The sequence below is a fragment of the Equus przewalskii genome, chromosome 10, assembly GCF_037783145.1.
Source record: "Equus przewalskii isolate Varuska chromosome 10, EquPr2, whole genome shotgun sequence".
Lineage (NCBI taxonomy): Eukaryota > Metazoa > Chordata > Mammalia > Perissodactyla > Equidae > Equus > Equus przewalskii.
Genome location: NC_091840.1, coordinates 47585451 through 47595839, shown reverse-complemented (window position 1 = coordinate 47595839; position 10389 = coordinate 47585451). Strand labels below are relative to the sequence as shown.

The window sequence follows — 10389 nt, the reverse complement described above, 5'->3', positions numbered from 1 at the left end:
TTCTGTTCCCCTTGCCTACGGACTTCCACCATAAAACTGATGTCATCAAGCGATCTCCCTGGCATCTCTTTTCCCTTTCACATCTCTCTGCATGCGTGTTCTTGTTTCCAAATGTTTTAGTAGCATAACAGAGAGCTGCCTCTAGTCTAAAGTTAATCCCTTTTGAAGTCCTTCTGCCTTCGCTTGGAGGGCTCTCTGCCTCCTCAGGGACCTTGAAACGTCATTAGCCTTTCCCTCTCCTTTGGCTCTTTTCTCTCAGCCTCTCACATCTTTACAAAAAACCTAAAAACCAACAAAATCCCTCTCTCGACCCTCTTATAGTCTGGTGTTTCCAAAGAATACAGGAGTCTATGCTCGCTGTGTCCATCCTTCTCAGTGCCCTCCCTAGGGCGTGGAATATGATAGAGCCCAGTCCGTGCTTGAGAAGTCCCGAGCCTCGAAAGTACTAGGTGGAGAGCGACAGGCTCTCGGTTCTGCCCAGCTACTCCCTCCACTTTCATTCACCGCTCTTTGCTAACCTCGACTCCTCTCTTTGCCTAGGTTCCCGTGACTCTCGCGAGACTTGAGACCTCCGTTACGCGCCGCCCCAGTTGAGCGGCGCACTTCTCGCGAGGCTGCAGGCAGGGCCGGGCCCGACATGGCGGAAGGTAGGGGTTTTGTGGAGCCGCGCGGGAAGTCGTGGAGCTGTGGGGGCGCTGCTGGCTGGGCGAAGTAGCCGTGAGAGGGTTTGGCCGGGCGTGGTCGCATGGGGCACAGCGGGTCTCGCGAGCCTTCCTCTCCAGCCTCTCCCGGGCGCCTCGGGCCGGGGTCTTGAGCGCTATTCCTATGGCAACGCCCCTCCGGCCGCCCAACCCCGCGGGACCGCGGCGGGCTGCGGAGCGGGGCGGGGAGGTCCCGTGTCCGGGCCGAGCGCGCCGCGGGGATCGCGAGGGCGGCGGGCACGCTCCTTTGATTGCCGGCAGCTCTGAGGCGGCGGGGGAAGTAACCCTTCTTAGGAAATCGAAACTGCTGTCCTGGCACGTCTCGCATCCGGAAGGGGTACCTTCCTCGCCTGGGACTGCTCTTGGGGTGAGGGGTGCGGGAAAGCCGGGCCTGTGATCGGGCTTCCCAGCATCCCGGGATTTGGGCCGGCTGGGATTCCTTCCGCAGGTTCCAGATGTGCAGGGGAGGAGGGGGTTTGCTCGGTAAGGGAGTTGGCCAAGGTCACTCTCCTCGTAAACCAGACATCTGCTCCTCTGCCTCTCAGTCCAGTCATTACCCTCTCTTCTGGGGCTTTCCTTATGGCACTGCAGGTAAAGGCAATTTGGCATCTCAGGGTCTGCCTCCCTTAACGCAGCAATATCAGAATCCTTCATTGTCAAAGACTTACTGTACAGGTAGGGGGAAAGAAGGCCCAGAGATGGGGAGTTACCTGCCAGGGACTCTATAGTGACACTGTCGGACTTGGCCGGCGTCCGTCTCCTATTCACCCCGTTATCGGAGGAAAATACTTATTAATGTTTTTTGAGTGACTGCCTTGTGCTGGTCACAGCCCGTCCTATTGCTTTAGAACTAAGCTTTGAACCCATCTTTACTGGGATCTTAGATTTGGGCGGCACACGACAGTTTGCAGGCTTTTCTCATTTGAATTAGACTTCGGAACAACCTTGTGAAGGAAGCCTGGCGTCGTGTTATTTGCACCTTATAGACAAAGGAATTGAGGCCACAGTTATAAGGGTAGCTGGGACTGGCACCCAGTTTTTGTCTTTGCTCTTTCTACCACGCTAGACCATCAGCTAAATATTGTATGAAAGCAGAGGGGGAATAAAAAGAACAGAAAGAAAGCTAAGGCATCCCATGAAGCTAGTTTTTGGACAAATCACAGAATATTGCCTAACACAGCAGGTAGCCAGCGAATGGAGCTTGTTGCTCAGAACAGTGAGGTGGAAAGGTTCAGAAAGGCCCTATGTGGGGTAATGGGGTAGTCCGGCGCTTTCACGCTAGGTGGAGAGGTTGAGGAGTGTTTTGGGAAAGCGTTACCAGGGTTGAAATTGTGGAGGGCAACTGCTTTTTCTTTCAGCAGTTTTCCTGAGCACCTGCTGTGCTTTGCAGTCAGATTCCAGCCATGAGGAGCTCTCTCTGGAGTGTCTCCTGCTGAGTGTGTCGATTGTTGTCCTGCAAGTGCTTTGAAACATGTCTTAGGGTAGCCTTGAGAGACATCTAGCCAGTGGAGTATGCACCTTGAGCAAACAAAACATCCTTTCAGGGTTCAATTGGCAAGGGAGGATAGCTAGGGAGGCGCAGTCTTGAGGTTGTGACTTGACAGTTTTTCTTTTACCTTTTTTGTGTCCCAATTTCCTAGCCTATGTTCTGCTTTAAGCTTTTTGGAAACAGTGTTGCAACCTTGACTAGGAAGAATTGAGGGAAGGCTTCTAGTCTAGTTAGCTCATTAAACTGAAGCTGTTTGTTAAGCGAAGGAAGGTCAGATTAACAAGAAAACGTTTTGCAGGGGGTGTCCACTTTAGTGCCGCTTATACTTTAATCAGACTTCGTCAGAGCTGGCTACACTTCTGAGATATTCATTTAAATGTAAAACAAATAGCAAAAATCTGTGTCGTGTAACAATTCCATGATCTGTAAGCACACTCTGTGGGAACTTCCCTGATACTGGTTTTTGGTGGTATAAGCGTGTGAGCATGTGGGAAATAGCCTCTAGGAATAGTAAACAGAACCTGGAGAGACTGAGTGTATGACGACTTCTTAACGTGACTTCTTTAGAAACCAACTTTCTTTCTTTCCATCCATCCATGGATTGGTTTGACCGTATATATTTAGCTAAAGTCTGTCCTAAAATTAATTTCCGTTTCTTCTCTGCATCTCTGCAGCTATCCTAATCTAAGCTTCCTTCATTGCTCAAAAAAGTCCCTCCCACGTGGTCTTCCTGCTTTTTACTTTTTCTCCTTGATTTTGCTTCCCACAGTCTATTTTTACAGTTTCCAGTGTTCCCTTTAAAATATAAATCAGATCATGTCTCTCCCACTCTTAATACACTTACCCCTCCGCACCCCCTTCCCCACTCCCATGGCTCTGCATGGTCTTGAGATATATTTCAAAGCCTTCCAGCGACTTTCAGGTCCCAGTAGGGTTGGGCCCCCGGTTAGCATTGCAGCCTGCTGCCTACTTCCCTCCTCATTCACCGTGCTCTTGCCACACTGACTTCCTTGCTGTTATTTGTACATTCCCAACTTGCTTCTACCTCTACGTCTTTGTCCTTGCAGTTCCTTTGGTCTGGAACAGTCTTCCTCAGCTTCTCCGCACAACTAACCAACTTTTGTTCAGGTATCTGTTCAGTTCTTACCTCTTCAGAAATCTTCCCTAATTTTTTTTACTCCCTTATCAAAATATAAACCCCATGAGGGCAGAGAGTTTCTCTGTTTTGTTTACTGCTGTACCTCCCAACTTAGACTCATGCCTGTGGTTGAAGGAACGGATGAGTATATTGAGCATCAGTTACCAGACATCAGGAAAGGTTGCCTGGATACACCCTTAGTCTCTTGTCAAGTAAGCTGGCTGGTCCAGCTCTTAATGTGCTCTGAATAAGATCGGTCTGCTGGGAGCTGCCAAGCCTACTTTTTCTCTAGGCCATTTTAGTCTTTGCAATTAAAGTGTAATGCTTAAGAGCTCAGTCTTTGCTCTCTTTGCAGTTTTGAAATTTATTTTTTCATTTATTATTTTAGTCATTTAACAAATGTCCCAGGCTGTTGATAATTATGTATAGTCTGGAGACCTCTCCAGCACTATCCCTTTCTACGCCATTCATTTCTTTTCTCTTCCTTTCCTTTCTTTCACTTGTCACCAGCAGTAGCTGTTTGTTTTCTCCTTGAGGATTTTATTCAAAAGAAGTTTATCTCTTCATTGCAGTGACTGTGGATGTGTCAGAGTAGAGATAGTGAATCCTGTTTAGATATGCAGAGTTCAGTCACTGGCAAGGTGAGTTGCTGTAGTTGAGATATTCTGATTTACAGCCTTGCTCAACAAAATGAGAAACTGCTGTGTCCTCATTCTCTTTTGTTGAATCTGAGTAGGCCAAGGACCTATGGTATTTCTTGAACTCCGCCTAGTAAGGCCCTGTGGGGTGGAGGATGGGATGACCATGGAGTAGGAGTGGAGGGAGAAATAGTGAGTGGTTAAAAAAGAATAGCCAGACCTAGAGCCTGTTCACAGGGAACTCCAGTCTAGGTGGTGAGATGAAAAGCATGTGTATAAAAAACTATTGTACCAGCCTGGTGGCGTAGTGTTTAAGTTTGACATGCTCTGCTTTGGCAGCTGGGGTTTGCAGGTTTGGATCCCAGGTGCAGACCTACACCACTTGTCAGCCATGCTGCAGCAGTGACCCACGTGTAAAGTGGAGGAAAATTGGCACAGATGTTAGCTCAGGGCTAATCTTCTTCAAGCAAAAAAATCCCACAAACAAAAAAACAATTGTTAGAGGCTGGCCCCATGGCTGAGTGGTCAGGTTTGCCCACTCTGCTTTGGTAGCCCAGGGTTTCACAGGTTCGGATCCTGGGTGTGGACCTAGCACTGCTCGTCAGGCCATACTGAGGTGGTGTCCCACATAGCAGAGCCAGACTGACCTACAACTATGTACTGGGGGGATTTGGGGAGAAGAAGACGACGACGACAAAAAAGGAAGATTGGCAACAGATGTTAGCTCAGCTGCCAATCTTTGGAAAAAAAATAAAAATAAAAAAACTTTTGTAAGGTGGAAGGTGAAAGATGCTTAGCAGTTCTGAAAACTCAGAATAGGAAGAGATGTTTTAGGGAAGCGATGGGGAGTGTGTTTTGGGTGGTCAGGGGTGGCCTTTGCCGCAGGAGATGGTGTTTTAGCTGAGGTTTGCAAAATAGGCCTCTTTTGGATGTTGAGAGATGGAAGTGGGAAGAGGTCATTATTCTCAGTGGAAGGAGTAGTGAGATAGAGAGTTGGAAAAGTATGTTAAGGGCCAGATTATGAAGGGATTGTGTACTCTGGGCCATGGTGTGAGGCTACTGAAAGATATCAGCCAAGGAAGGGCTGTGACTGAAATTGTCTGCGGTGTGTTGAAATGGCTGCAGTGTAGAGGATGGATTTGGGAGGAAGGGAGGCTGGAGCGGAGACTGTAGCAACTGATGAGTCCTTTGGTAAGGGGCATTGGGCCTGGTGAGGACTGGTGTGAGAGAGACTAGAGAAGGTATAAAAGTCAGGACTTTAGAAACCTGTTTGCATATTGACAAGAGAGAGATCAAAGATGACTCAAGGGTTCTAGGGCTGGATGACTCAGTTAATGGCTGGGCTGTTAACAGGAAGAGGAGGAACAGATTTGAGAACAAATATCTTGACCATGACTTTGCCATGCCCAGTATACCTTTAGGTGGTTTTTCTTAGCAGTCAGTTGGAAGCATTTCTAGTTAGACTGCTGTTAGGGTGAAAATTTGCTAGTGAGCTATATTTGTTGAGTGTCTCCCGTGAAGCCGGCTCTGTAATCAGTGCTAGACAGAGTGAGGTTTTGAAAGATGTATAAGTCACACCACTGACTTGCAGAGAAGATTTAACAGAGTTGAATTACATTCAGGAAAAATGTATTTCATTTCTATTAGGTGCAAGCTGCTGTGCTAGAGATGGCAGAGTGAGCAAGACAGTCTCACCTGTAGTGGAACTTGTGGAACAGAGAGAGAAAGGCAAAGTTTCTCAAAAAGGCATGCATATAGTGCTTTTCAGTTTACTCAGTTTTATCTTTTGAATTGATAATTAGTGGCACAACTGTCCAGTGCAGCCTCAAGTCAGTAACCCAGAAGTCATCCCTGACCTCCCCCTACCTCTGTAGTCAGTCACCAAATCCTGTGGATCCTATAAAGCTCTCACATGTGTTCTTTCCTCTCTGCTGTCATTCCATTAGTTTAGACTAGTTGTTCTCAACCCGGAGGACCCTGCACATGAGAATCACTTGGGGAGCCTTTAAAACCCCAAATTTAGGCATCACTCAGCTTCAGTGAAGATCAACATCTCCCGTAAAACTTTTTTTTCAAATTGAGTTAATATTGAATAAAACATGGTTTTACTGAATCCATTTTTAAAAACAAATGTAATTGTTTATATATATAAAATAAGATCATCTTTCCTATCTAAGAAGTCATGGATAGTGAGTTTTATCTGTAACTGGAGTAAAAGGGTTTTTTAAAGCAAACTTTGCTTAAATAATGGATTTTGGACTTTGTCAAAGCATTCAAGTTATGACAGTTACAATTGCTAGATTTTTAAAAGGGTGAAAAGTCAAAATATGAAATCTCTTTTAGCACATCATGTTTTTAATAATATCCAAACGGGGTGTGTGTGTGTGTGTGTGAGAGAGAGAGAGTGAGTGAAGCAGACCGTCAGGGGTGTCTATGACCCTCACTATTCGTTTGCACTCTCCTCCAGATGGTATTGCTATCGTCTTTTCTTTCCCCTTCCCCTCCTCTTTTCATTAGGGTATGTGTGGACTTGAGTTCTCAGCGGTAAATATATCCACTTATTTCTTATTCCCCATTAAGCAGTTTTCCTATATTTAGCGCTCTTGATTAATGAATATTCGGTAACCCCAGTGAAGAAAAATTCCATCTGCACCAGGACAGGTTTAGGAAAGTAGTAGTGGTAGTAATTCATCACCAGTGAGAAGCCTATCTATTCTGATGCCAACAGGAAGTTACTATTTTCTAGGGAGATGATACTTTAATGAAATACTCTTATTCAGAAAAGCCTAATATGTGCTTGAAACAAAAATTATTCTTGTAATTCTCAAAATAGGATATCACAGCTTTCACAATCATTTTTATTTTATCTAATGGACATAATTAAAGCAGAGTATGGATAAAATCATTTAGTCATTAAAGAATTACACAAAGAACATTAATTTGGGGCCAGCCTTTGGCCTAGTGGTTAAGTTCGTGCCCTCTGCTACAGAGGCCGAGGGTTTTGCCAGTTCGGATCCTGGGTGCGGATATGGCACCGCTCATCAGGCCACGTTGAGGCGGCGTTCCACGTACTACAACTAGAAGGACCCACAACTAAAAATATACAACTATGTACCAGGGGGTTTTGGGGAGAAAAAGGAAAAATAAAATCTTTAAAAAAAAAAAAAGAACGTTAATTCACTGCTAAAATTGGAGCTGGAATGTAAGAACTATAGAAGTGTGGAGAAAGGAAATATCAGGGTTTTGTTAATCTAAAACAACAATACAGTGTGGGTTAGAATTGGAGTAGGCAGAGGGCAGTAGAAATTGCATTTAAGATGGGGAATGGAAAGAACACATTTAGTTCCTGGATTAATGAATTAATTAATAATTAAAATTTGTTTGGTGTCTTGACATTGGAGATGAAATTACACAGCATGGTACAATGGGATGAGCATGGACTTTGGCTTAAGATCTTAAATGTTGACTCGGCTCCTGCTAATTGTGTAATTTTGGGCCATCCACTTAACCTAAGTGAATTCTATTTGTTAAGTACTGTACTACTTTGAGTATGTTGCTTAGAATTTAAGATGATGAAGAATTAACTGCTGTTAATTACGACACATTAAAAATATTGATTCTTTTTTATTGCAAAATATTACAAGAAACTGTACATTTTATTTACTCTATAAAACTTTGTAATTGACACTAATCCAGCAAGAAGCTGCTAGGACTTTAAAATCTTTTACTATGCAGAATTTTTTGGTCATAAGGGTAGATGTATTAGTTTTCTATGGCTGGTGTGACAAATTTTCAAAAATTGGGTGGCTTAAAACAACAGAAATGTATTTGCTTGTGGTTTTGGAGGCCAGAAGTCTAAAATCAGTATCACTGGGCTGAAATGAACATGTTGCTAGGGCCGTACTCTGCTTCTAGGAGAGAACCTCTCCCTTGCTTCTTACAGCTTCTGGTGCCCGCTGGTATTCCTTGGCTTGTGGCTGCATCACTGCAATCTTCAAGGCAAGCATCTTGAAGTCTCTCTCTGTTCGGTCTTCATATGGTCCTTTCCTCTGTGTGTGTCACATCTCCCTCTGCTTCCTCTTATAAGGATACATGTAAATGCATTTAGGGCCTACCCATCGAATGCAGGATAATCTCCCATCTTCAAATCCTTAATTTAGACTAGACAGCTTCCCTGGTGAATTCTACCAAACATTCAAAGAAGACTTAATATCTACCCTTCTCAAACTCTTCCAAAAAATTGAAGAGAGGGGAAGCTTCCTAACTCGTTCTATGAAGCCAACATTACCCTTATTAATACCAAAACCAGACAAGGACAACACAAAAAAGGAAAATTATAGGCTAATATCACTGATGAGCATCAATGCAAAAATCCTCAACCAAATACTAGCAAGTCAAATACAATAATACATTAAAAAGATCAAACACCATGATCAAGTGGGATTTATTCCACGGATGCAGGGATGGTTCAAAATCCACACATCAATCAGTGTGACACACCACATTAAAAAAATGAAGAATAAAAATCACTTGATCATCTCAGTAGATGCAGAGAAAGCATTTGACAAGATACAGCATCCATTTATGATAAAAACTCTGAATAAAATGGGTATAGAAGGACAATACCTCGACATAATAAAAGCCATATATGACATACCCTCAGCTAATATCACACTCTGGAGAAAACCTGAAAGCTAACTCATTAAGAATAGGAACCAGACAAGGATGCCCTCTTTTGCCCTTCTTATTTAACATAACATTGGAAGTCTTAGCCAGAGCAATTAGGCAAGAAAAAGAAATAAAAAGTATCCAAATTGGAAAGGAAGAAGTGTAACTGTCACTATCTGCAGATGGTGTTATATAGAAAACCCTAAAGAATACACCAAAAAACCTTTAGAAGTAGTAAATGAATACAGTACAGTTGCAGGATATAAAATCAACATACAAAAATACAGTAACACTATACACTAACTATACGCTATCTATATATTAACCAAAGTAGCAGAAAGAAAAATTAAGATTACAATCCCATCTACAATTGCAACAAAAATAATAAAATACCTAGGAATAAATTTAACCGAAGAGGTGAAAGACCTGTACACTGAAAATTATAAAACATTGTTGAAAGAAATAGAAGACACAAGAAATGGAAAGATATTCCGTGCTCATGGATTGGAAGAATAAATGTGGTTAAAATGTCCATACTTCCTAAAGCAATCTACAGATTCAATGAATCCCTATCAAAGTTCCAATGACATTTTTCACAGAAATAGAGCAAAGAATCCTAAAATTTGTATAGAACAACAAAAGACCTTGAATAGCCAAAGGAATCCTGAGGAAAAAAGGACAAAGCTGGAGACATCACTCCCTCATTTCAAAATATACTACAAAGCTATAGTAACCAAAACAGCATGGTACTGGCAGAAAAACAGACACATAGGTCAGTGGAACAGAATCAAGAGCCCAGAAATAGAGGACCGGCCCGGTGGCACAGCGGTTAAGTGCACACATTCTGCTTTGGTGACCTGGGGTTCACCGGTTCGGATCCCGGGTGCAGACATGGCACCGCTTGGCAAGCCATGCTGTGATAGGTGTCCCACATATAAAGTAGATGAAGATGGGCACAGATGTGAGCTCAGGGCCAGTCTTCCTCAGCAAAAAGAGGAGGATTGACAGCAGATGTTAGCTCAGGGCTAATCTTCCTCAAAAAAAAAAAAAAGCCCAGAAAGAAACCCACACATCTATGCACAGCTAATTTTCAACAAGGGAGCCAAGAACACACAGTGGAGAAAGGAAAGTCTCCTCAATAAGTGGTATTAGGAAAACTGACAGGCCAATGCAAAAGAGTGAAAATAGACCATTATCTTAAACCATATACAGAAATTAACTAAAAGTGAATTAAAGACTTGAACATAAGACCTGAAACCATAAAATTTCCAGAAGAAAACATAGGCAGTACACTCTTCAACATCGGCCTTAGCAGTGTTTTTTCAAATACCACGTCTGACCAGGCAAGGGAAACAATGGACAAAATAGGCAAATGGGACTACATCAAACTAAAAGGCTGCACAGCAAAGGAAACCATCAACAAAGTGAAAAGACAACCTAACAATTGGGAGAAGATATTTGCAAACCATATATATGATAAAGGGTTAATATCCAAAATATATAAAGAACTCATACATGTCAGCAACAAAAAACTAACAACCCAATTAAAAAATGGGCGAAAGATCTGAACAGACATTTCTCCAAAGAAGATATACAGATGGCCAACAGGCACATGAAAAGATGCTCAACATCACTAATTTATTAGGGAAATACAAATCAAAACCACAATGAGATATCACATCATGCCCATCTGAATGGCTATAATTAACAAAACAAGAAATAGCAAGTGTTGGAGAGGATATGGAGAAAAGGGAG

General features: G+C 43.1%; 1 protein-coding gene across 7 annotated transcripts in view; it reads left to right on the top strand.

The window, feature by feature from the left end:
• The first annotated feature begins 520 nt into the window (after positions 1-520).
• The window catches only part of ANKFY1 (ankyrin repeat and FYVE domain containing 1), an 89500-nt gene continuing 79631 nt past the window's right edge, over positions 521-10389 (top strand). For 3 of the 7 annotated variants that reach the window (XR_011523183.1, XR_011523184.1, XM_070560964.1), the window contains exon 1: positions 521-647. Coding sequence is in view for 1 of the 7 variants with exons in the window: in XM_070560964.1 (XP_070417065.1) it covers positions 638-647 (10 nt within the window). In the remaining 6 variants the exon portion in view is untranslated. Of the gene's footprint in view, positions 718-7909; positions 7966-10389 lie in introns of those variants that run through there. The other 4 variants (XR_011523185.1, XM_070560967.1, XM_070560966.1 and 1 more) reach the window with 3 other exon arrangements.